General features: G+C 39.9%; 1 protein-coding gene across 1 annotated transcript in view; it reads left to right on the top strand.

Annotated features, from left to right (window-relative positions):
- Nucleotides 1-26,064, top strand: part of C2CD2 (C2 calcium dependent domain containing 2) — a 44,531-nt gene that overhangs the window by 2,301 nt on the left and 16,166 nt on the right. Inside the window, exons 2-9 of the mRNA XM_085305275.1 lie at nucleotides 114-257; nucleotides 1,782-1,880; nucleotides 12,406-12,525; nucleotides 13,005-13,106; nucleotides 17,097-17,219; nucleotides 17,521-17,641; nucleotides 20,686-20,794; nucleotides 24,040-24,098. Of these exons, the coding sequence (XP_085161401.1) occupies nucleotides 114-257; nucleotides 1,782-1,880; nucleotides 12,406-12,525; nucleotides 13,005-13,106; nucleotides 17,097-17,219; nucleotides 17,521-17,641; nucleotides 20,686-20,794; nucleotides 24,040-24,098 (877 nt within the window). The remainder of the gene's footprint in view (nucleotides 1-113; nucleotides 258-1,781; nucleotides 1,881-12,405; nucleotides 12,526-13,004; nucleotides 13,107-17,096; nucleotides 17,220-17,520; nucleotides 17,642-20,685; nucleotides 20,795-24,039; nucleotides 24,099-26,064) is intronic.

The raw sequence follows: 26,064 nt of genomic DNA, 5'->3' as shown, positions 1-26,064 counted from the left end.
AGCGTCCCGCCGCTGCAGCAGGGCGTACATATATATATATATACGTGTGCGTGTGAAAATACGTATTGTGAAATATATATGTGTATATACGGATATATTTGGTTGCCATTTAGGTAGCAGTTCCTAGGGAAGAGGTGGCCCAAGGTGGGCGCACGCAGGCGACCTGCGCGGCCCCTTGTCACTGCCCGCCACCGATAACCTCGTGCGGGAGCCGGGAGGACGTCGGCAGCGGAAACTTCCCGCTCCAGCAGCCGCCGGTATCGTTCGGCAAACAGCTGCCACGGCCGGGCTTCGTCTGCGTCCCGCGCAGCGGCCCTTGGTAGCCGTGCTCCCGGAGGGCTCGCCCGCCGCGGATGGCCGCGGGGTGGTGGGGGCTTCCGTCCTCGCTCGCTTGCTTGTTTYGACCTACTCGGCCAGGAATGCACAAAACTTGTCCAGCCCCTTTCCTTCCTCCCCTCTGTTTGCAGAGGACGTGATGTGACATGTTGCTCAGCCGTTTATAATGATGCAGCCAGCCCTGAGAGGCGGCGAGGTTAGAGGAGGCCGGGACAGCCTAATTCCCCGGTCGTGAGGATTTGAATCCTCGCTGTGTCAGTGGAAAAAGCCAGGGTTAAAGGGTCTAGGAAGTGTTGTGTAGCTGAAGCCTCCAAATTTGTGTGTAGCCTTCCGCATAGGTCTTCGAGAGAGCTAATTCGTTTGTGGGCTGCGCCAGAGGGCTTCCCTGTTAGGTGCTGGGGGGAAGGTATGCATGCAGAGTGCTGTTTAACTCTTTCCAGGCAGCACTGTAAACTAGGGCAGYGAAAAGGAAAAGTGAAAATTACCTTGCCTACCCTTTTAAATTTCACCGCGCAGTCCAGAAAAGTGTGTGTGGTGCTAAGAAAGCAAGGTTTGCTTTGTGCTTGTGCAAAAGAAGAAGCCACCTAAGACTCTTTGGGAACAGGTGCTAGAAACTGTAAYGAGCTAGAAACAAACAGCAGCACGCTGTCCCCAAAGGGAGACCAAAGCGAGTTAGACCTGTGCACACACACGCTCACCCTCCCTTCTTAAGAGAGCAGCTGGAGCCTTCRCTTTGGATGAGTTCGCTGCCTGGCACCGCAGCCTGGTGTTGTTCCCGCTGTCAGGCTCCCAGAACAATGTCGGCATCGCGCAGCTAATGAAATTCCTGCGTGTGGGCGCTGCTGCACCAAAACSAAACGACCTAGGGTGACTGGGAAAGCAGCACTGGCCGCTGCGTGTGTGCAGCATGTGCGAAATGCAGTTGCTGATGTTCCTGAAAGTGCGGCCTTGCTGCAAAAAACGTGTGTTTGGTGTTTTTCTCTTGCTGTGTATCTGAACGTTGAGTAGTTGTCACCACTGTTAATCTTCACATATAAGGTTGGGTTTGAGGGGGTAGTGGAAAGGGTTTCTTCCCTCATCTCTGCAAAAAAGTATTTGAGTTCTCTTAGTTTTGGCATAGGCTACTGGAGCTTTTTTTTTTTTCAATGTATTAATTCAGTTATTAGGCCAAGCCAAAAATGCAGCGTACCCTGATATTCTGCTACAGTGAAAGATGAGTTGTAATGAAGCTTATTCGTGTCCTAAGTATAGGTTTTTAGGTTCTGCCTTGTATTATGTAGTGAGGTGTAGTGCAATTAATATAAACAAGTTTTGACATACCTTTGCAATTCTGTCTCTGGTTCTTCCAGGAACTTTTCTGATAACAAATTTTTGTCACTCGTTTTCAAGTGATAATTGCATCACCTAATAAAGTAATGCTTCTTTTTTTCCTTCTTCTTTCTTAGGATTCACAGTTGATTACATTTGAGAACCATGACCCACCGGAACCACTTGAGTTAGCAGTTAAAGAAGTTGTTAGTGTTGTAAAGTCAGCACAAGAGAAGGTAAACTTCATGTGTTTTCTTTTATTTTCAGCTTACTTTTAAGTAGGAAGCGTGACTTCTTTGCTTGTTAGTGTCAGCGGGAGTTTTGTGTTGTAATACTTCTTCATGCTTGACCTAAGGCTGGTAAGAGACTGCCTCTCTAATTAACCTGTATAAACTCTTTGCATTTGTTCACTTCTTTTGCAAGTCATGAGCAGTGTGCACTGCAGGGCTTCTGCTAAATGAACAATAAACAGAGTGATGTCAAGTTTGTTCATAGGCCTTTAATGAACTCATACAGCAGCCTTCTTCCCCTCCTAGCCCCCGCCCTCAATCTTATGCTTCCCCATCCTATTGTTGAAGCATAGGTGGGGAATTCATGAGGAAGGGTAGGGATGCTTCTGCTCTGGGGCACTAAAGTGTCTTTGTCTGTCTCTTGCTGTTCGACTTGCTGATTACAAGTTTTGCTTCATCAGTCCCAAGCAGATAAGGATCAACAAAGCAGGTGCAAAGTTTTAGGGGTGAAGTCCTGGCCCTACTATTCAGTGAGAATTGTCTCAATTTTTCCCACACAAATGCCCTCAGCACATCCTGGGAAGTTGTTTTCTCCATACCTAATACATGCAATATTGAAATGAGGCAGAATGTGGCTCTTAAAATGATACAGAGATACATTAGAAGGAAAAAATATGTATGCTTATTAGCAATGATAGCTTCTGCATTTTCATCCTGGTTGTTTTAACTAATAGTCACATCTGAACTGGCACTTGACGGTAGGCACCTGAATCAAATTAGCCTGGTACTTTTTTCTAGTTTTGCTTTGTTATTCCAGTTTGCTTGTCTGTTTTTGATGTTAAGCAGCTATACTATGATTCCTTTGAAAAATATGCATGCTTATCTGCCCGATATACATCATACCAGTCACACCCTAATTGGTGGTGCAGTAGCTAGGGACTGCCAGCATGTAAAGGTGTTTATTTTTTCTTTCTTTTTTTCTTCTTCTTTTTTTTTCCTACCAATGCTCCCTGCCCCAGCAATTTGGGCTAGAGAGAGCAGAGCTGGGAGGGCTTTAGAGTTGGTGTTAGTGTTACTCAGTGCTGCTGGAAGAGATGTCAGTGTGAGGGGAATTGTAAGGAGAGGAGAATGACAGATTTTAAAATAGTGTTTTGTATAATGTGTGAAGCCAGCACAAAGAAAGAAGTGCTACAAATAAATGGTAGTGAGTAACAGCAGAAAAACACTGCTTTTTGTGGCAGCGTGCTGTCTAAAATGTTGTTGAAAAGTGTGCAGGGCTGCAAATGTATTTGCATGTGAGATGAATTGCAACGTTCCAGCCTGCTAGGTGGCCTTGGCCGTTATATGAGTATCAATGTTAAAATGCAGTAGGGGCTGGTGAGGCTTAGCTGGCGTGTAGAACACAGTGCCTGTGACTAGGTCACAAAGCAGCAGCAACTTAAGGCTAAAACCCCCTTTGGTCTTGCCTGCACAACAGAACTGAAGCGTGATGTCGTGGTCCTGGATTCAGTCCTTAAGTTAACTTTTCCATTGCTTAAATCTAGCTTAAGTATTCTGATTGCCGTAGCAGCAAGGTAAGTTACTGTTTGTGGTGCTCCGTGCTTCCATGGTTAGGCTGGGATAGCTCGGGTAGCAGAAGCAGGTGATTTGTGTCTCTATGGCAGCCTAAGCCAGTTTAACTGCTGGGTGCTCCAGGGCTGTTCTCTTGCTCTCCCTCACCTGTGGTTTTGTGATCCCACACCCTGCCTTGTGCAGTCTTTGGTGCTTGTTTGACCTTGGGTTGAGCCATTTCAGCATGCTAATTGAGCTGTTATTGGGCCAAGAACTGAATGTGGTTTCACAGGAGCTTAAACATATACAAGCACATTTTAAAATGTATTGAATTATGACATTTTTGCTAATGTAAACTGGGCTGTGCTGAACTGTCCCAGAACCATTTCCATAATCTTGTAGACAGCTGCTGGAAAAATTTCTCTGAATTGTTCTTACTCTTTCAGTTAAGGTATAACTTGAATAATTTATTTGGATTTCAGGATATAATAACCGTAGAGTGGCACTCTGGTAGTTACTTTCCCTCCCTCCTTAAAGGTGGTCTTTCTTGAACCACCTCAGGAGTTTTCCTCTCACGCACTAATTTTCTCTTTGACATACTCCTCAATTTTAGTCCTCAGCTTTCTCTCTGACATACTCCTTAAATAATACCAAGGATCTAAAGGTTTTTTTCCCTTTCTTTTTAAACTGCTCTATCTTTGCAAGTAGTACTAGAGTATTTAATGTGAAGTAGAAATCTCTCTCTGCACCTTGTCCAAACTCTAATTTATGTTGTGAGTTTGTAACTCACTATGGTGAGACTGGCTCTGAGTGTAGTTTTTGACCATATGCTGCATGTTTATCAATGTTGTAGCATTCCACAGAGCTCTGCACTTGCCTGAGGCATCACCTGGCACAAGATGTTTTACTCTAACCAGTTCAGCATGGTTCTTTACTTGTGATCTGTGTGGCAAGAGTGTACAGGTGCTTTGGTCAGCAGCCAGGGGCTTGGTTTATTGCATATCATTTCAAAAACATATTTTCAAGACCTTGCATCAGAGAGGTTGTGGTCACAAAAGGGAATAGAGGATTGAGGGTGGGAGGTCAAAACAGCAGTAAATATGCAATCTGTAATGGTGTAATGCAGGTTTATGTTGGTAAAGCACTGTGGTATTTGAGTTTTGTTGTGGGTGGTCCTTTGTCCTCTTGGATGTTGGGCCTTTGAGCACACCCAGGTGATGAGCCCACATGGCACCAGGCATGAGCCTCGTGACTGTAACGCTTGCATGCAATCTTACACCAAAACAGTATGGAATTACCAACCAGACTGTAATTATTATATTACTGCTGGTGGTTCTGGTTATGATGAGGACATGCACTGACACATGCAGTCCTTAGGTATAATATATGCTGTCCTTTCCTTGAAGAAGCTTAAAGGTATGAAACTGGTGTACGTCCCACAACGCAGTGATGCAAACACAGTTGGGGAAGTTCCTTGTTGTGAGCGTGGCACACATTGTGATGGTGGCTGAGCAGCTCTGTGAATGATGGTTGCACCATGCTACTTTTCGACAAAGCCTCTATTTATATATAGTCTTTACTCCAGATTTTTAACTGGCTTGGGCCACAGCTTAAATACATAGAGTGAAGTGGCCTATTTTCACTGTATGTTGTTGGTTGGTTTACTTTATTAAAGTAAGCATTAGCAGTATCCTTAGCTAATTCTGCCAATCTTTCCATTACTGTAATTATTTCTAGAGGCTTTGAATTTGACAGTAAAAAAAAAAAAAACATACAGCAAAAAGCTGACTCTCTTGTCTGGAATTTGTCAGAGAAAGGTTTGGACAGAGCAAACTTATGTTGTAGTTTAAAGGTTACAAAACAAGACAGAAGTCTCCCTCTTTTTCCAGCTTTGTGCTTCAACAAAAAGGGGAAAAAATACCTTCAAGAGCACCCACTGTTCAGCATTCCCTCAACAAGTTATAATAAATTGTTAATCAAGGAATCACTGTCTTGTGTCAAGCAATAACAAATATCAAAGCTTCAAGTTAACTTTTGTATTATGAATCTTGCTAGAAGAAATGGTGGAGAGAAAAGAAGACTATTTTATAGGCTCRTGAGAGGTATTGTTTTCAGATGGGCTGTGCAGCATGCCTGAGAAGGCCTTGTTCAACCACATGACTATCGCAGCTTTATCTTCATTACTTCATTTCCAGTCATCCTGTTGTAAACTGGCAGCTGATGTTAGAGTTGCACTGGGAAGTTAGGCCTTCTAGTTCCATTTTGAATCAGGTAAAGACATTGTGAAGCAAAAGCTGTTTTGAGCTCCAGGAAAAATGACTGTCATCTTGAACACTACGRTACGGACGGGGGTTCATTGCTAATTTCGTATGTGTGTTTGTTTCTGTTTGTTTTTGAGCCATGCCATTACAGGCATTTTTTTGAGTGAAGCTTCCTGACCATCATGTGCGGTTCCTATTGTCCATTAACTCCCTCTTCTGCTTGAAAAGTTGTCCTAGAGCTTTGCTGCTCTAATGGCTGTCTCTTTCAAGCCTAAATAGAATCAAGGACCACATAGCTTTCTTTTTCTTTGCTTCCCCCTTCCCTGTACTATTATAATCCTTTATCCCTAGTGTGTTTACTTTTCTTACCTGGTGATTACTGTCAGTAAATATATCATCAAGGAATTATATTTCCTTCCAGCTTTTGTTTAGCTTGGGTAAATAAGTTGTTCCCTAAGTCCTCTTTTATGAGGTGGGCTTGCCTTAGAAGTGCATTCATCTCCACGCTTGTTCCAGTTAAATTCTTCTTGAACTTGATGTCTAAGTGACACACAGCGCTACAGATGAGGTCTCATCATGCTTTGAAATTACTGATCTTTGGTATCTCTGAAAGTACTTTCTTCGTGTGTTTTAAAAATCCCATCTGCCTCTTTCATGGCTGCATCATACTGTGATTGACTTAATGCATCCAGGTCTTTCTTCCTTTGTCATTCTCCTAGTGATAAGCTCTGCTTCATGGTAGTGTTTATTAATCTTCATATTCAGATGCTTTGTATTACAAATTACATTTCTTCTAGTCTTCAAGGTTTTTCAGCATTTCTGTGTGGTGTTCTACTTTTCTTGTATATTGCTGCTTCTAACTTCCTTTCCTTAGCATCACACTTCGGCAGATTATACTGAGGACTTCTGGACAGAACTATGTAATAGAGTAAGCTGACAAGCTCCCTTGTAACTTGCTTCCAGGTTAGCAGCTTTCACCTTTTGGCTGCTGTGCTTTTCTTTCCCTTTCAAACACATCCCTGTTCACCTTAAAATGTGAACAAGTCCAAGTTTAATTATCAGTGGGGTAACCTACAGGAAGACTTACTAAACCTGACAACATAATGACATAATTCTTCTCAAAGGAAGACATCAGAGTTAGGCTCTGCTTAACTGGAGAGAAGACTGATTTTGGCGCTGTCAGGTATCCTGCCTAGCTTCCAGCTGCTACTGCCGAAGTATGTGGGCCTCCTATAGCTTCTGGGTCACATCTGTCAGCCCTGTGCAAATGTCTGGGATATGTTAGGCAACCTTCACAGTAATATATACCTGTGTCTAGTCAAGTGAATCTCTCTCTGAGTTACTGTGGTACGAACTGGCAAACCTCTCTTATGTGTTACTGTCTTCCATTTGTCTCTGTCTTCAGCTACACTGTCTTCCAAATCAGTTGTAAACATTTGTGTGTTTGTGAGGCTAAGCCAACAGACCAATATTTCTGCTAGTTATTTTTCCTCTTTTAAAATATGAGTACTGTTTCTTGTCCTCCTACCATTTGGTGCTCACTTGACTTGATAGGCTGATTAAAAAATTCTTCCTGTCCTGTTTTCCTTGTACTACCCTCCTTTTTTTTTCTTCCCTCTCTTCCTCTTTTCCTTTCTCCTTCTTTCCCTTCCTTTTCTTTCCTTCTTGCCTCTCTTCTTCCCTGGTTTGAATTTGTGTGTTTGTCAGTCTTGGAGGAATAGAAAAATTCACTTGTTCTATCAATTTTGTTTTACATCTGCTGCTTATATGGAAATTTCTTTCTTCATGCGCTCATTCCATCACTCACCCTGTCTTCACCCTTCTGTTTTGTGTTTATCATCATTTTGGAAAACTGGCTCTGAGGTTGTCTCATTGCATTTGTCTGCAACCCTGGTTTGTTACAGGCTTCTAAAACTCCATCCCAGCAGTGCCTGGRTTAGGCACCACATTTGTCTTCTCTGCTTGAATATGTCTTTGTCATTTGTTTGGGTAGAGAGGAAATGGTGTAGAAGCTGTGGAAAGCTCACATGAAGTAATCCTAGGCCCTGGTAACCAAGGAGGACAATACAACTCTCTTTCTGAACAGCTGAATGTTACGTCTGTGTAAAGAGAGGAGAAGTTTCTGACAGGAAAATTTTCGTATGGTGAGGTTTTAAGCTGAGCACGYAAACCATCTGTGTGGCCATTGACAAGATAAGTTTCCTGTGCCAAAAAAAAGAGTGCCTTCTCTTTCTCAGAGTAGTATTCCAAATCAAAAATTGGAATTGTAGGGTTCCTAAATCTGATTGCCTACTGGTTCCTACAGCTGAGTTTATGGCATTCACTTTGTGGATGCCTCATGATATGCTTGTTCTCTTGTGCAAACKTTTTAGAGATTTTTATTACTTCTTCTATTGATATGTATTTTTGAACCCTGAATAACCTACTCTGTCTGGACATTGCCTGCCATGTGCAGTAAAATTAATTCCTTTGAAGAAAGAAGGCAATCAAAGGCCTGCAGTGCTGTGAGTTTTATACGTGTGCTTTGATGCAATCTTGGTTATGGAGGAGGAGTRAAAGAACTATAAAAATTTCCTATTTAAATCAAGGCCACTTGCCATTCACTTCACTACTGGAGAGAATCTATTTTCTTATATGGGGAGGTTAGGAAGAAAGACTATTCAAAATTACAAAAAACTGTGTGTAAAGCATAACTCTTTATGGTACCAGTACCTAAACTGAAATTTTTTCAAGGCATAGCAGAGGCATCTTGATTCTGTGAACTGAATTAACTTTTGCTACTTCTTTGAGAAGGGGAAAAAATACAAATTTTACAGCCCTGTTCCAAGGAACAGGGAAGGAAAAAGAAGTGGAGGTATGGAGAGAGAGGACAAAATAGTAGTAAGAGGGGAAAAAGACTTAAATAGCTGTGAATACATACATTTAGACATTTTACTGTCTTAGAAAAATAGCGTATTTCTACCTTATTCCAACTGTAATGCTTTTTCAATCTTGTTAATTCGCGCAATTGTTTATCTGAAACCTATTTTTTTAGCATAATTTTACTAACAATTTTAGATACATGAAGGCAAGATGTGTAGGAGTGCTTGTGCATATGCACCTCGGTATAGAGCTTGRTACCAATATCAGACAAATACAGAACAGAGCCCAGTCCAGGAGAYTTTGCCTAAGTTCAGGGCCAGTGTGGTCAGGAACAGCAACCAGAAGGCAGAGGCAAGTGAGGGGGGAGGCCGGAGAGTGCTGAGCAAATGGCAAGAATAGCCCTGGTGTGGGCATGATAAAGTGCCCAGAGTGTGTTGATCATGGGGAAGGTTGACAGACAAATGAAAAGGAGGAGGAGAAGGAGGCAGCCTTGCCAGTGAGGCCGCTTGAGGACATGCTGGGAACCAAAGCAGCGCAGATCAACCTGGGAGCGCAGGTAGCAGCACTGGTAGTGGCGTGTTAATGTGGTAGGAGACGATATGGGAATGCTGGAGCTACGGAGATGATGAAAGCAGTAAACATCTTGGACTTGGTGGTGCAAGAGTCCSAGGTTCTTTGTGCTGCTGCTTCACCTCACCCTCTGTCTTTASTTCAGGAAGTCTTGCTTGTCCAGATGTAAAATAGCAAAGAAGAACTGGGGCATAACCTCTCTGGGAGTCCCAAATTAGCCAGCAAGGGCTGCTGTGCAGTGGTGCAAAGGTTTCATTTTGTGCAAGCAGTTTGCGATGGAAATAACAGGTTTCTTAAACTCTAAACATGAAGTGTCAATGACTAAGGATGTCCTTAAGATGGAGAGATGTGAGAGAGAGGGGGRATGAAGATGAATGAGGCTGAAGAGCAACTATTAGTTCAGATGCTGCTGTTTTCTTATGAAGGTGTATATTTCTTCTTTCCCTTTTCTTTTTACCAGAAAAGGGGTGCTTGTCTGCTAGACCCTGCCCTCTTCTGCTGACAAACACATTTTGTCTCTAATTCTCTAATTACAGCTTCACCCTAAGTTTCAGGAGATGAGTGAGGTGCATTTTGTTGGTAATTGCTCTTTGTCTGTTCAGGGAAAAAGAATATGAGGAAGCTGGTTGGATGAGGGTGGGGAGGAAGGGGAGCATAGCACAGGAAGCTTCAGTATTTTTCTTCATGTTATTGTTTAGGTGCAAATGGCCTATTTATTTCTCCTCTAGTCTATCAAAATTATCTGCTATGCTTCTAAAGGAATGTCACTTAGAAAGGGAAGTGGCAGTTGTGGTCTCTTCTTAATCTGCTTCCCACCACTTGTAACACTATCGTAGATGAAGACAGAGCCTCTTTCTCTTCTAATTTTAGCCCAGAATTCTGCTCTCCTCAGTGTTCCTATTTCATGAATCATCCTGCTGCCCCCAGAATGAAGGAGGTCACCTGATATAAAGATAAGTTATCTTCTACCAGCAAACATGGTACCAATTCCTTTTTCTGACTGAATTAGAAATGAACAGACCTCTGCGCCTAAGGACCACAACTATTTTATTTAAAGTGGAGGGAGAGGGGAGCAGGACTTTCTAGATGACCTAGGAAAAAAATGAGTCAAGGAGATTAAAAACTCAAACCCTACTGTTTTATGCTCCTAAAGTAATGGTAAAAATATCAGTTAATGGGTTTTAATCTCTTGACACRGTAGAGAAAGAAGAATAAAAGTTCTACCAGCTAGAGCAGCTGTTTCCATTTTTTTTACYTAGAAGTGAGATCTAAGAATAAAAGAGTGCATGAACACATTTACCAACTCTCCAGCCACACTTGTCTTTTTGTGTGTATTTTTTTTTAATAGTAATCAATTGAGAAGAATTGATTACTGGATGTCTAAGAATCAGTTGGTTCTTAGACATCCAGAAATTCCAGACTCTACATCAAATGTGCAACAAGTCCAACTTGTTCTGAGTGCACTAAACTTCCTATGCATATGTGAATCAGTTGTMTGTGAATGATAAACCACTGCATTTAGGACATGCAAGTGTCAGCAGCTTTTGCATAATACCTATCCCTTTTCCTTCTCTGCACTCCAAAAAATGGAAGAACCTATCCATTTTCAAAGTGTTTAAAGAAGAGCCRTGAGAATCCATCCTCACCATGAATAAAATGAGTAATTCAGGGTTTCAAYTCAATTACAAGCAAAATAAGCAGGAAGTTAGCTCTTTGGTCTTGTTAACTACTTTAAAAAAAATACTTAAAACTCATTTCTGCTATGTCATATAGTGGTTGTTCATGTTGCTTGTACAGGAGTAGGGAATATAAATTAATTTCAAAGGAATTAGATTTTGAGGAATGGGAGTAATGAGGGAAATGTATTTTTCTACTTCCAAACTATCTTTGGCCAAAGACATAAACCTGAAAAAGCAAATCTCGCTGTTTGTGAGTGTGWTTGGGATTTTGGTTTGGCTCCTGCTCCTATCTCTCTTTCCTGCTCCTTTGTAATTAAGTCTCTACCTTAATGGATATRCTCTGAAGCTCTTGATAATGCTCTGGTGCTTCTTATAATATCTTCTATAGAGCCCTGGAAGATGAAATATATTTAAGAGGAGACTGATAAGGATCTTCTGGAAGGTACATGATTCATTTTAAAGCCTTCAACTTCAATTTCAGTGTCCATAAATGAATCAGTAAAGCACACAAATATAATAGCGTACGTACAGAGTTTCCATCAAATGAATCTTGCAGAAAATTATTTGTGCGTTGCATTAACCTGGTTAACTTTGCTTGAATCAATTTAAGGAGTATTCACACTATCCTTTCAAATGTTGAAGCTGTGGAGACAGCAGCCACAGAGGAACAGTAGAGAAGTAGCTTTCTGCAACCAGCTTAGCTGTTTGCAAAGTGAATTTCTCTCTGTGACCTTAATGAATGATTTCTGTCTTCTATATCAGGGGCTTTTCTGTGCTGCAAGATGCTTTCTGTATGTTCTTTGAATTTTGAACAGCAGTTCTGGAGCCTAAATTGGTTTGCAGAGAAGCGGGAGAAAAAAAATGATTCTATTTGTAAACTTGGTGCGATAACAAGTTAAATTACCGCATGTAAAAGTGCRGGAGTGTACTTAATTAAGTATATTGCAGTCAAGTGGCATACAAACTTGTCTCAAACATTTAGTTTCATTACTKAATTTCAGGGCCTTTCTTGGTTTAATCAAAAACTTGAATAGMTATTAAAAGCCTCCTGTTCTTCCCTATCCTGTTGGGAATTGGAATTCCTTGACCAAAATCCTCTTCTTTACAGCAGCAGTGTTCTGACAARGTTCCCTATTTGTGAGATACCACTAAAAGCAATCTTGTTTAGAWCACTTCTTTGATTCAGAAACTAATGTCAGGTAAAACCAGCTATCATGTGATAGGATGTTTAGTTTGAAGCAGGAGAGGAAGAGGAATGAATTTCTTTTGAAGCTCAAAACTTTTGAGTGYGTGYGTGTRTRYRYATAYAYATAYATAKATGTGTGTGTGTTTTGTATTAGATGACAATASAAAAGGAGTTCTAGAGAATACCATAATTGCTAGATATTAAATTCTGTGTCCAGAAGTGAAAATATGATGTACCATTTTTAGAACTGAATGTATGGAAGGCGGTAAGGAGTGCCTGGAAATCTTCCGTCTACGGAATTTAGCTTAATTCTATTAGCTTAAAGTCCTTCTTAATTCATTTCCTACCTTCCCCATACATTCTTCTAATGACTAAATTGTTTTCTCTCTTCCTTTGTCTCCCCCCACCTTTCCTTTCTTTAGGTGGTTTCTTGTAATGTTGTGGGAGATTCCATTACATTTGCTGTCAATGTCTTGCATACTTCACACACTACTGCAGAAAGTCAGTCATACAGTGTGAAACTGTCTCCACTTCACTTGCAGGTAAAGTGTTATCTATTCTCTCTCTTTTTTTGTTGTTATTGTATGTAATCCCATGGCTAAGCTGCAAGATCTGAAAGGTGATTTCAAGTTTTCATCTTGTATTTGCAAAGTGCATACAAGCTCAATTTGACTCAGGTAAAACATTTAATAATATTAAATAATTATTTAATAATAATGCAATTCATCYAATCCAAGTGATAAATATGTGAAGTAAGCTTCTTCAGTAGGAATATTGGATAAATAGCACTTTGGGTAGACTACTCAAATGCATAGAACAAAAAATGCCCTTTTTTGACTGGCATACATTCTCAAAGCTTAGGTAACTTCTGCCTTCTTAGACTGTCGCTGTGGCATTTGTTCACTCAGAAACTGGTATTGTTCTTGCTTTGGCGAGCCTTAGTATGGAGGGTGACTTAGTGGCTTACCATTTCGTTAAAGAATACCAAAGCACTCTCCCATATCTTCTTTCGTATCAACAGCTTCAGCTCTACGTGAAAGACAAGGGAGAAGATGTCAAAGTTGAGTGGTTCCTCATTAATGCCTCTGAAACCAATTTTGAAATCCAGCCATCAGTGCAGGAGGTCAGTCAGTAAGTTTTATTTATTTGTTGTAACAAATTGTCTAATGCAAAAATGTAGTCTGGGTTTGGAAAGGCCTTAGACAAACTGTCTCAGATTCTTCAGTGCAAAACCCAAACTATTGCTTTAGAATAACTATGAAAGTCGCTAGAGCTAACATACCAACCCARACTGGAACAACTGAAGCAAAAATGCTTGTTCCTTTCTGCTGACTGTTCTGGTAAAAGAGTAAGATAGTTATCTCTTGGCAGTAGTGTCTTAAACTGTTTTAGTGAAATTTGCTGAGTCATCAGTCAGAACCCTGAATCTCTGAAATCTAGGAGCATCTCTCAAGATTACTGAAGCGTTTCACAGACAAATGACTTTAAATGTAGATGAAAAATATTTGTTAAGATGTGAAAAATAGCTATTCCCAAAGACCTTCTTTCAGACCACTTCTAAAAAATTTGTAATGATATTCCCATCAAAGTAATTACAAAGTTGCCATTCTTTAGCTTAAATCAGCCTTGGAATCTGGCAACCCTAGGTCAGAAACAGCTCTGAAAAACTAAAGATTTTTAAGGAAAAGGTAGGTGATGTAAAAGTATCTTGAGGCTTTCTGATTTGCATGTTACCTTAGTATATACACACTGAGTCACTGGGGCTTTATTTACAAGTCTCCTGAAAAAGTTCCTTTATGATTTGAGCCTTTCTTCTGCCTTTTACTTTTCATAATTCTTTTTATTGGAGCCAGGGGAGGATGACAAGAATGGTAACYGTTATGCCTTTCTTACAACAGTGGGTGCACTATGTTTCTCTTGCTTTTGTTTTGTAAGGTCACTTTTCTGACTGGAGGTCTCATTAAAAATTAGCTTTATTCCATAGTAGAGCTGCTTCTGAAGATCTGTACTGAGTGACCTAGTATCATAATAATTTGTTGCCATATTTTTATACACAAAAATGTAAAACTCATAACTAAAGACAAACAAGTCCTTTGAAGTGTATTTTAATGTAGATTCTACTGGCATGTGTAGCAACATAAATCACCTTTGTGCATTGGACTAGCATGTTGATTATCCACATATTGAACAATCATTAACTACTTACTGACAAATGCAAATGACTGCCACAGTCAATGTATTTGACTYGACTTTATAACCTGCTTTTTGAAAGATGCCTGATGCCAGAGTTACAAAGCAGTTACAACTCACTCTGCTTGGCCTGTGCTTTTTAGAACAAGCCTGTTAAGTTCTTAATATTTCAGGGTTTTATTTTCACTTTGAAATTTCTGTTAGCATTGGGGGAGGAGGGAAAGCAAACAGCTGAAACCCGTCAGCAAGCTATACCTTGGAAATTTGTTCAGCTCCTAAACTTTAATGACAGCTTTTGTGTCTTGGTTTTTCCTCTTTTGAGAGAAATATTTGTGCACAAATAAAGAACTTTAAGTGCTGATCATCATCTACACAGCGGTTCTGTCATCAGGCAGACAAGGTAAAAATAATAAGAGTTTATTTTCTGTTGATTAAAAACTGGATGAAYCTGAGCTACATTTGGGCACCTGGATGACTGGCAGGGCTTGGTTCTACATGTTATGATGTTAATGTGACTTAGTGAACTGCCGTGCCTCATGYTAGCCACGGTAGTTGACTGCAGACCCCTAATCCATATCAAGCTCAAGGTAAGATGTGTTGTCTTAAATCTTTCTGGTTGGCAATTAAGCCACTATGGCTTATCTTCTAGTGAAGTGAGGTGTGGTCAAGCATTTCTTTCCAAATCATGATGGCTAAAAATGAGGTTGGCTGAAAAGAGACTCTAACCAAATTGCTTTGCCAATGACTATGGAAATATCAGAAAATGCCTATGAATAGAAGTCCAATTACTATTAGAAGTCCAATTACTATTGTGGCCATTGTTATCAAAATTAAATGTCAGACCAATTTGATGGCAAATTAGAGCTGGCCTGAATTTTACAACTTTCTTCATCAAGCAGTATTTAAGTAAGTTCTGGGGCAGCAAAACCACCTCCCAAGTTATGAAAACTTAAAACAATATAACTGCTTAGTTATGTGTCACAAAGATGATTATTGAAACTGAGACTTTGGTCTAGTTTACTTTATTAATATTTCTTAAAAGCTGTGGAATATTATCAGCAAGTTGCAGAAATGTGCTGCTGCTTCTTTGGCAGCTGCTTTAGGGAACACAGCATGAACAAAGCAAAACTACTTTCAGTGGAATCAACTGATACTTTTGTACRTTTTGAACGGTAGCTACATATCATCAAAAGGTGATTACAGAAGAAGGTAGTGAAACAGGTAGTGCTCTCTACACAACATTCTTGGGATTTTTATGAAACAGCCTAGGTGCTTCCATAATGCTCCAATAATTGRGAAAGGGCTGTTGCTCCAAATTTGTTTGACCTGTTGTGCAAGCTGCAAGCATACCTTCACAACTGCAAAAATAATTCCATGTAGTTTTCCTACACTTAAAATGTGATTGAGACTTCTGAAGTGATCTCTTGTGATTTCTCTTGTGCTGGGAACAGTATGTCAAAGAGCCCAAGGTCTCTATAGCAKAGGACCTTGGTGCAAGATGTCCAGGGTAGCAGACCTGTACAGCTTTACTCAGAGATGGTTGTTTCAGACTTGAGCTGTCACCTCCTCATGGCTTTATGTTGTGTGGCTGCACTAATGTGGATCAGGTACRCTAGTGGGAAGTGTTGACAGCTGATAGTRCACAGTCTAAGTGCTCAAATGCCAGGATTAAGCTTTCAGTTCCTCACTTGAGCTCCCCATTGATGCAAATTCAGTGTCCCTGTCATCAATGTGTGTGGTCTTCTGCAGAAAGGTTTCGCTTGTAGGCACTACTTAGTCTCTGAATCAGCCACRGCTCACTTGCTATAGATGTGCTCTCATTACAATACAGCATGCAGAAGAACACGTTTTCTTCTGCCTTGTAATTATGGAATTGTCCAACTCTTCTGCACCTACATCTGTAAATCAGTTCCCTTTCCTTAAAAGCTTTGTTCTGTAGTAGTACAGTCTCTCAAATGTGATTCCAGCTAAGAAAAGATGGATGAGTCCCATGTAGTTGAGGTCAGATTTGTCTCCTGCTTCATGATTTCCTAAGGAATAGAGAACAAACCTCACTGAGAGTCTTCCTGAACTAYGTTCAGAGCAACAGAGTATCAAACTGCGCTTTCTGTGATTAACTTAACTTCAAAACTCACGCAATTTAAGACACTAAGCAGAACAGAACTTCTCAGTACTGTGATACTGAAAGCAGACTTTTGCCAGGGTCACAGGGATGGCTCATTGTCTTCATAAACTTCACAAGCAATTACTTGAAGCTGCATAYATAAGCAAAATCTGTGATATGTTCTGATGCATCAAAGAGGAAGTATGTAAGCAGGTGTTGTTAAATGCAGGTTATCATGAGATTTTTGGGTGGGCAAACACGAGTCAGTTTCTYGGAGCAGCATGACTATCCATCCATACAGTGCACTTTTTAGCAAAGTTGAAGTCACAGACAGATGCTATAATAATTTTTTTGTGCAGCACAGGATTAGCTTGTTCTCAGCTGTTGCAGGCTGGCATAACTCCTATTAAATCAGTGGAACTGTGCCAATCTACTCATCTGATGACCTGACCTGCTCTCCTGGTGAAGTGCATAGTAGTACAACAAAATTTAAAACAACATCATAAGATATAACCTGATAATGAAACTCTTTTTTTTTTCCTTTTTGTGGCTAGTAATGGTTCTGCTTCATGAACTCTCAGAACATTTTGTGACTTTTTTAGTGCATATTTCCAGTTTTCCTTTAGTGCTTAAGATCTAAGATTAAGCAATGGTTTGCATGGTATCTTGGTACATTTTGCTGTTGTCAGCAGAAATCTTTTTCTCTTTCAAAACATTAATTTTGGATAGCTTTGGTAGTATGGATGTACCAAATCAATTTTTTGCTTTAACTTTTATTCCTCTTAATTTTTTGAAGCATGATTGTTTGTTTCTTCTTAGGGACAGACAGCAGGGATATGTGCAATATCTGAAACACTCAGAGATGTTTTGAAGAACCTCTTCAGTTCAGTTTCCGCATCTGTGGTGCTGAGTACAAAGCCTACAGATATAAAGGAGGTACAGGTAAGTTTTTATTCCTGCCTAAACCTTTTGATAAGTCTCTTTCTGGTCAGTGTTTTTATTATCTATTCCTGACCCACGACTGAGTAAGTTTAGCACAATTCAGTGATCAGAAACAACTGGAACACAAACCTTAAAATAACGTAGCCTCTGACACTGAAGACTTTGTGATTATAATTCCATGTGGCTATTTGTTGATGTTACACCACATCAGATGTCTACTTCACTATATTAATGTGACAGAAGTTATAATATTTGGTATTTGCGTATGCACGATCCTTCTTGTTTTGCTTGCTTTTCACAGAATGTACAAAACATAAGCGTTGTCCCTCAGGGCACTAGTCCACCTAAACCTCCAAGGGCTCATGAACTGAAACTACTAGTAAAGAACATCACGGTAAAACTAACTGATCAAAATGCTGCAGGTAATGTAGTCCATATGATGCTGCTCATTTTCAAGCTGAGTTTTTTTTTCTGCTGAAATCATTTGGTAGTTCACTTGTAGTTTACAAACTTGTCCCAAAACAAGCTGTAAGCATTTGCTGTAGATGGATTTAGTCATGTTTATAAAAAGCCTGTATGTTTTAGGTTGCTTGATTATTTAAACATCTTGATCGTTCTGTTAAAAAAAAAAAAATCCATCCTTTTTTAACACATTGAGCATAATTTAGAAAATGGGTTGATTATTATTCTGGAGTTTATTTTTAATTTCTCAAAGTTACCTCTTTAAGTATACCCAAGATGGAGGGGCAGGCTCCAAACCAACTCTTCATTAAGCTGATAGCAGTGAAGTTTGTTTGATTCAGTATTACTGTATTTTTACAGCTGCTTTACTTTGAGYTATTTGTTGATATATCTAAAACTCTCCTCCTTTGTGTAAACTTAAAAGGTTGTATTTTGTTGTCATTGCTTTTTCTCCTCCAATAAAGTATCTTTGGGGGGGGAGGGGGGGAAGGAGGCTCAAATGGAGAATGAAGCCAAAAAAGAGGTCACTACCTAATGAAGTTTCACTGTTGGCTTAGGAAAGAAGCTCCAAGCCTGTCTAACAAGTATTAAATCTTCTTCAAGTGCAAGCATGCCTGCATCATGGCTTGAGGCATGAACAAGCATATTTCAGATTTTGTCACAGAAAATGCGAATTTGAGGTCCTGTAACTGATGGTCACTAACAACTCTAACTTTTTTTTTTAGTGGCAGTTTGTGGCTGCTAAGATGGTGAAGGCATTAATTTTGGATAAATATCCTACTTGCAGTACTCTTTTTTTCAGTGAGGTACAATAAGTTTCTGCCCCAGATTGTTGCATAATGCTACTTTGCTCATCCTGTTTGGAAGTGATTTCTCTAAAACTTTCTACAGACTGTTTATTAGAAACAATTTATTTTTGTAGTTATTCTGGAAGTCTTTTCAGACTTTATACTGTCAAGTATAAATAAAACCATGCTGGAAACTGTAGATTGTTTTAAAAAATCATTAAGAATTCATTATTATGCCACAATTCCATAGTGCAAGCTAAGCTTTTCAAAAGAGCTGATCATTTTTGGCTTCCTCTGCTTGCCCCTTTTTTGAAGGAGTGAGGGAGGGCAACCTAATTTGAAGTGCCTTTAAAAGTCATGAGTTACCTTTATAAGCATGGAGTGCATATGATAAAGCATTCCTACATATATTCCTCCCCCTCCTTGAAAATGAGGGGAAGAGGGGACAATTATTATGCTCTGCTGTGATAACTCAGATCTTTACATCCAAATAATCATTTGTTCTTCTRAAAGGAAATGGAGGAAATTTTGCTGCTTCCTTAGCAGCTCTGGAATTTAGTAGGAGAAATCAATCTACATACTGGGGTTTAGCTGGTCACTCACTTTAAATGCAATGGAAATATTGCACAGCTGGCAATGCTAGCTTCTGGATTTGGCCTGCTGCCTTTTAATTATTGTTCCCTTCCTTTTCTTGGCATTGCCTTGCAGCAGTCATTAATCATCACATTGCAGCTCACCAAGACGCAGTAAGAGTCTGCAACATTGCAGACTAAGCTGCACAGATATGCGGTGGGTTGGGGAAGGAGAGAGGGTGTTCTCTGGATCATTAAGATAAACCATGGATTGCTAACCTGTTTTATAGGCGCTTGTGGCTTGCCCATAGGCATAGTAGCTCAACTGGCGAGCAATCTGTGGCAGAATTGGCCTTTGCTTATAGGTTGTGCTTATTTTTGTCGTTTTRTTTTACATATATAAACCAACATATGTCCTAGATTAGAATCATATGGTCCACAGTACATCAACTGGGGAAAAATGCGATTTCTGATATAAAGGAAAAAACTGTTAGTTGTGTAGACCAGAGAGTGCAGGGCAGTGATGTTGAAATACCTTGTTTCGCTATCACTCAGTCGGTGGCTCCAGTGTGATTCCAGGCACAGCTATGCAAGTGTTTCTGCACCAGGCTGCTTAGCACTGCTGGCAGCAGAAGCATGCCACAGAGACATATGGCTGGCTCCACAGAAAACTGCCCCAGGTTCATTAACTCAGGCTCAGCATGCTKTGAAAGCAGCTAAACTACTTATTCCAGGGTTAGATCACAAATACGCTGCATGTACATAGTGCTTTGTCTCCTCTAATAACCTTGCCAGGCTCAAGCTGCTCGTGTGCCTGTGATAGGGCTCATCCACAGCCCAGATACACCAGCAGAGGATAATTTTAAGTTGATGATACTAAATATAAACCTAGATTCTTCTAGAGAATGAGAGGCAGTATATCTTGTGTTTGATTTGCACAAAGTCAGTACTGAGCTTCTTGYTGCTCTCCTTGATATTTTGGTACTCCAAGACTGATGATTTCTGATGCTGTAAAAAACAAACAAAAGAAATTATTTTATAAGCAACGCATTGTGCAAACTATTTCCCTGTGGAATAGCAGTGTAACTMTTCCAATATGCCAGTTAGTGACTCTACCAAGCTGCAAGATCAGGATATAGATCTACAGACCAAGACTCTAAAATGCCGTGGATTTGTTAAAAGCTACAGTCCCTAAAGCCACYGTTAATTAACACTGCTGTGACTGTTCATTTGCTTAAAAAAAAATTTTTTTTTTTTAAAAAAAAAACTTTGATTTCTGAAGAAACCACTGTGAGTTTGCCCAGTACGAACTTTGAAAACATCTGATCTTTTTTTTAGCATTTTGTCTTTTTATGCCTTCATGCAACTTTTTGCTTCGTGCCAGAATATAAATCAGGTCGTCGTGTTTTACACTATGCTGAGCAGTCTACAGGACAATGATGACCCAGTCTTGACCACAGCCATTAATGCAGATGGAGTACAAACTGAATGGAAATTTATTCTATGGGTGGGTGAGGAAGTGTTTGCAATAGTTTGTTCAATGGGCAGTGCATAAGGGTGAGAGTCTTACTTTCTTTTGAGTAAGTGTGCCTACTGATGATGGAATATTAATACCCGGATATTGATTGTTCTTTCTCCTTATAGGCAGCACAAACCTTGTGTGTATACTTCAGTTGAATGACCCTATACAGAAGTTTTCCAGCTCTGTAGCCAAAAATGCTGCAAATCTCTTTTGGAAAGAAGAGTTTATCTTGTAAGTAACTTACCTACTGAGAACACTTTCGTAGCAAAAAAATTTTTTTTTTCTTTAAGCTATGCAAGGTTTCAAGGGAAGAATGATATTTTGAAATATGTCCTGTCAAGTGTGTCAGGTGGCCTCAGAAATCTGGCACTAGTAAGGACCTCAGGATACTTAATTACTCTTTTCATGGATAAGAGATCAAATAGGTCTAGATCTTCCCTGGCAAATATCTGACTTTATTAAATGATAGCAATGACAGGCATGATAAATTACCCTGTGCTTTAAGTAAGTGCCAAAAAAAAAAAAAAAGGTGTTGGCAAGGTTTTGAGTTCATTTTTTCTTGAAAACTGCGTTTCAGAAAGTGTGATTTCTCTCCCACCCCTCCCTCCAATGGGAAATACAAATGTGTGGAAAAAWTTGACCATCTGAAAGAATGGTAACTGTTACTAAAAGGAGAGAGTAAAACTAACCAGATCTTTCTGTAGAATAAAAATGAGGATTTTGGTGGCTTGCACAGTTTTGTGATTTATACAGCTTCTATACACACAATCAAAAGAAAACAGTTCTAAAATTATTTTCATTTCTGCCTTTTAGTGGCAGAGCAGAAAATATTTGGTAGCTTCTGTATTGTTTGAGTTGAGTGTGGGAGCCATTGATGGAGTGGATCAAAGGTGAGTTTCTCTAGTGGCTTTAGATGCGAACATGTGAAAGCACAAGCAGCTTCCCAGGAAAACAGGAAGAGATGCTGCCATGTGATGTACTGCAGATGCAGCTTTTTTTTAACCAGGGTATTCATGTGAGATGCACCTGGTGCCTTTGTTTCTGTAGCTTTCCTATCCCACTGCAGTTTCACTCCTCCTTCCCTCCCTTCCTCCGTCTCTCTCTCTCTGTATATGTGTATGTATGTGTATACATACACACACAAAATATATGTATGTTTTTTTAATATATATATATAGAGAGAGATGGATATTAAAGAATAGTGCTACTTGGTTTCTTTTATGATGTTTTCTTCACTGTCTGGTCGCAACCTGGCATCCGCTGTATGCATTCCTTCTCTCATAAAGCAGAGGCTTAGCTTGTAAGAAAGTGAATGTGTATTTGATGCTGCTCCTGTCAGTGCTGAGTGCTCTTCTTGAGAATGCTCTGAACTTTTGCATGCTTCTCCACAACTTTGAGGGGCAGTGAGTGTTCAGTGCACAGATCTTTCTTGTTGCTCATTGTGAATTTTACATGTGTGCACACTGCAGAAATGGGTATGCTGGGTTGGGGGTGGGTGCTTGATGTAAAAGAAGGCACCAGACTGGTCATCTGGAGTTGCATAGAACTTAAAGAACACTGGTCCCCTTGAATGTGTGAGAGCTGGGGGAGATCTGAAATCACTACAGACAGCAAAGAAAAGTTAATTTTGTATGACCACACTGAAAGGCTTCATTTTTTAATGTTGTCAGATGGAGAAATATGGCCTGTGTGTGTTCCTGCTTCTCATCTTTCTGCCAACTAGAAAAACAGCTAGGAAGCTTTCCTCCTTAAGACGCGTGCAGTCCAGTGACTTTTTTTTTTTTTTTTTTTTTTACCGTTTACATCGAAAATGCTCCTAGACTGTAGTGATAGATAGTGTTAAATCTACAAGGTATCAGCTGGTTTTGTATGTTTTTACATAGCCTAGTTTTAGCTTCAAGCATCTAAGACTTCATGGAAAGCCGCAGATCAGACTGTATTCTTCTGTGGCAGTGTGCTATGTTGCCATCAAGACTTGGGGATTAACATGATGTGATTTCTTTCCCATAGTAAGAAAAACAAACTCACTTTGTAGCAGCTTTCTATTCTGGAGTATCTCAAAGTGCTTCACCCACTGGGTTTGTGAATCACTTCAGCCATCTGTTGGTGGAGCAGCATGTCTGTTCAGTGTCGCAGAACAGATACCTACCTAGTGCTCTTGGACAGGAAGTTTATAAGAATGCCCTTTCCTATTGAAAGTGCAGAGAGAGGGCAAGCAAGCAGGATGTGACTAAGTTGGCTGGAATTTGGCCTTCACACTAAGGTTAATGCTGGGTTTTCCGTGGTGTTGGGTATTTTTTTTAAAAGTGCCTGAAGTAAGCTTGGGGAAGTCCTGTGGGATTTTTAAAGATAAATGATCAGGATTTGTCTGCATACTTTCTTTCATGTTCATTTCTCCCCCTCCCTTTTTTTCCTTCAAATAAAATATCTCAGTAGCTTGAAGACCAGTGTTGCTGACCACTGTGTCAGTCTCTGCTTTAGCTTTATAGGGAAGAGGAGCAATTGATACCTTTGAGGTGCTTTCTTTTGAACTTCTAGAGGTACAGAAGGTCATGATAGTGGCAGGGAAAGGTTGAAAGCTGGTACACAGATAACATCCCAAGGCATCTGATGCATGTGAGATGTCTGCAGCCAACATCACATCATCCTGATTTGGAAACATAGAAAAACAAAATACATACATGCATGCCCTCAAGGTTTTTGGTAGAATATGTACTGAAAAAGATATAAAGTTTTATTAGAAGTTTCCTCAGTAGGTACTGAGTTTGCTTCACAGGCTTAAGTGGAGGGAAAGTTTTTGYATCTCTTGCCTAATCCGTCTCATAAAGTATTACAAATGACAGTAGTTCTGCTAATAGTTCATACTGGTTCTGTTACATAGCAACTGATTCTTATTCTTTGAAATGTTCTTGAGCCTTATTTTGGAAAAGTTATGCTCACTCTTTTCATATAAGACTTGTTCCATCCTTTATTTGCTTGCTTCCATCCTGCTTCYGCAGGACACTTTCCCGCTTTGGCAGGATACTGCCCAGCCTTGACTAAGTTGTTAATTGACCTGTTCCAGCCTCTCAACTTAGAAATTTGGGAAAAACTCACTTTCAAGAATAAAACAGCTTCTTAAGGCTTTTTTATAGTAATCAGACTAGGGACCAGCATCAGCTTGAACAGCAATGTTTGTAAGCTACTGGGCAGAGGAAAAGCCTCTGAAATCTTGGGCAACTGCCATTTTGTAACAATGCTGGAGATACCCAAACTTGCTTTCTGACCAAAATGCCTTCCCTCAGTCTTATCTGAGGCCAAGAGAAACTGGGCAAAGCATTCCCAGCACTCTAACAATTCTGCCTGCTTCAGCTTAGTGCAGGATAAGAGAAGTTGTGGTGCTGGCAACTAGAAAGGGAAGGGGAAAACTTCATAAATGAGAAGGGAATTAAAATACTTGCATGCAAAGACCTAACATAGTTTCATTTACTTCACAGTGAATTAAGTGCCAAATCAAAAGCATTGCAACTGCAAATAGAAGATGGAAACTTGGACGGTAAGTACTAAAAATGAATTATTTTGCATAATCACTTCATGAGCACTGCTAAATGTTTACATAATTCTTCTTTTAGTTCTACCTGGCTGTACAGATGTATAAGAAATTTTCTGAAACCTATTTTCAAGTGTAAATATATTCTACCAACTTATCTTGGTAGCCAAATGAGGTACGCTTCAATAATGGCTCTGGAGAACCCTAGATAGAGGAACAATTATAATCTCTGTAAGCCCGTCTTAATATTAAGATCCTAGAGTTAAAAAATATGTGGAAAATTACAGTGTGAGTTCTTGGGTGATACCCAACTCATGTGAGTTAAGTGCTATCTATGTACACAGTTGCTTCCATCTGCAGGCCTGGACAAAAGAGAAAGTACACTGTCTCTCTTTGTCCTAGTTTGAGTTAAAATTACAAAGAAGATTTGAGCCTGTGTTTCTTTCTAGCCTRTCGGTATCCTTATTCTTCCATCTGCTGATATCCTATTTTTCAGGTTTCTAAACTTCTAATAGGGCCACTGTGAGTAACTTTGTTTTCAAGTTATGCTTTCCTTGCCTTTCTCTGACTGACAGAAAATTATGAACAATCCTAAATCCTTTCCTTTTGAGCCCCAGAGGTCACCTAGACATTACCCAGTATAAAACACGGTAATTCCAGTTATATTGGATTAAATATAAAACATGGAGAATTAAATGTTTTTACTACTTGATTGTGTTGCTGTAGTTACCAGCTAGCCTTCAATGGCAAAAAAATCCATTGCGCTATTGAATTTTTAGTTGGAGAAGCATTGAATTTCTAGCAAGGTTAGGGGAAAGGTAGGTTTTCAGACTAGAGAGCATGCTGAGCATTTTGTATGAGATTTGTAAACTCCCAAGTACTTCATTATTTGGGCTTTATTAAAATGATGACACATTGTAAATTCTTTAAATACCGGAGAGAGTCCAGCGTAGGGCTAYRAAGATGATCAGAGGGCTGGAGCACCTGCCCTATGAGGAACGGCTGCGAGAGCTGGGCCTCTTCAGCCTGGGGAAGAGAAGACTGAGAGGGGATCTTATCAATGTGTACAAGTGCCTGAAGGGAGGGTGTCAAGGGGACCAGGACAAACTCTTTTCAGTTGTCCCGTGTGACAGGACAAGAGGCAATGGGCAGAAACTGAAGCACAGGAAGTTCCGTCTGCACGTGAGGGGGAATTACTTCCCTGTGAGAGTGGCAGAGCACTGGCACAGGTTGCCCAGAGAGGTAGTGGAATCTCCTTCTCTGGAGATCTTCAAGGCCTGCCTGGATACAACCCTGCCTAACCTGCTGTAGGTGACCCTGCTGAGCAGGGAGGTTGGACTAGATGGTCTGCAGAGGTCCCTTCCAACCTTACTGATTCTGTGATTCTATGATTCTAAATACACTCTACGTGTTTTTTTGCTGGTACAAAGTTTTGCTTTAGCTAGAAAGAGAAACTGTATTTTACCTCTTGGATCAGTTTACTTGCCTCTGCTTATATCAGGTTTCATCTATAAGAAAGGAATTGTTATTTTTTGGTGTTCAGCTATTTTTCTTTTGTTTTGGTACTGTCAGTTGTATTCATCTTACTTAGTTCAGGAAAAATCTACAAAGTATTGGTCAAAACTCTCCACACACAGCAGTAAAAATCTCCTTTTACATGGTGTCTGTTAGAGTGGCTAAAGTATTGGCTAATAATTTATTAAATCTGGCCTAGGTAATAACATATTATCTAAGCCATAGTTAATAATTAATATAGCCAAGTGGAATGCGTGTATGATACTGGATTTTGTTTCTTCTTTTAGTAGTCTAGGTATGAAAAAAAGTGTTGTAATTCCTTGAAAATAATCAGTGATTATTTTCAGGATTGAGAAGTCAATGGTAGGTGAGTGCTTTACAAAAATTATCTGAAGTAGATGCTGTTTGTAAAATTGTGTAGGGTTTTTTGAAGTGGAAACAGTCAAACTGACTATTG

Source organism: Rhea americana, unplaced genomic scaffold (genome assembly GCF_003343005.1).
Source record: "Rhea americana isolate MKP2758 unplaced genomic scaffold, rheAme1 scaffold_101, whole genome shotgun sequence".
Lineage (NCBI taxonomy): Eukaryota > Metazoa > Chordata > Aves > Rheiformes > Rheidae > Rhea > Rhea americana.
The sequence above is the reverse complement of the archived record's forward strand: the minus strand, read 5'-3'. Positions and strand labels throughout refer to the sequence as shown.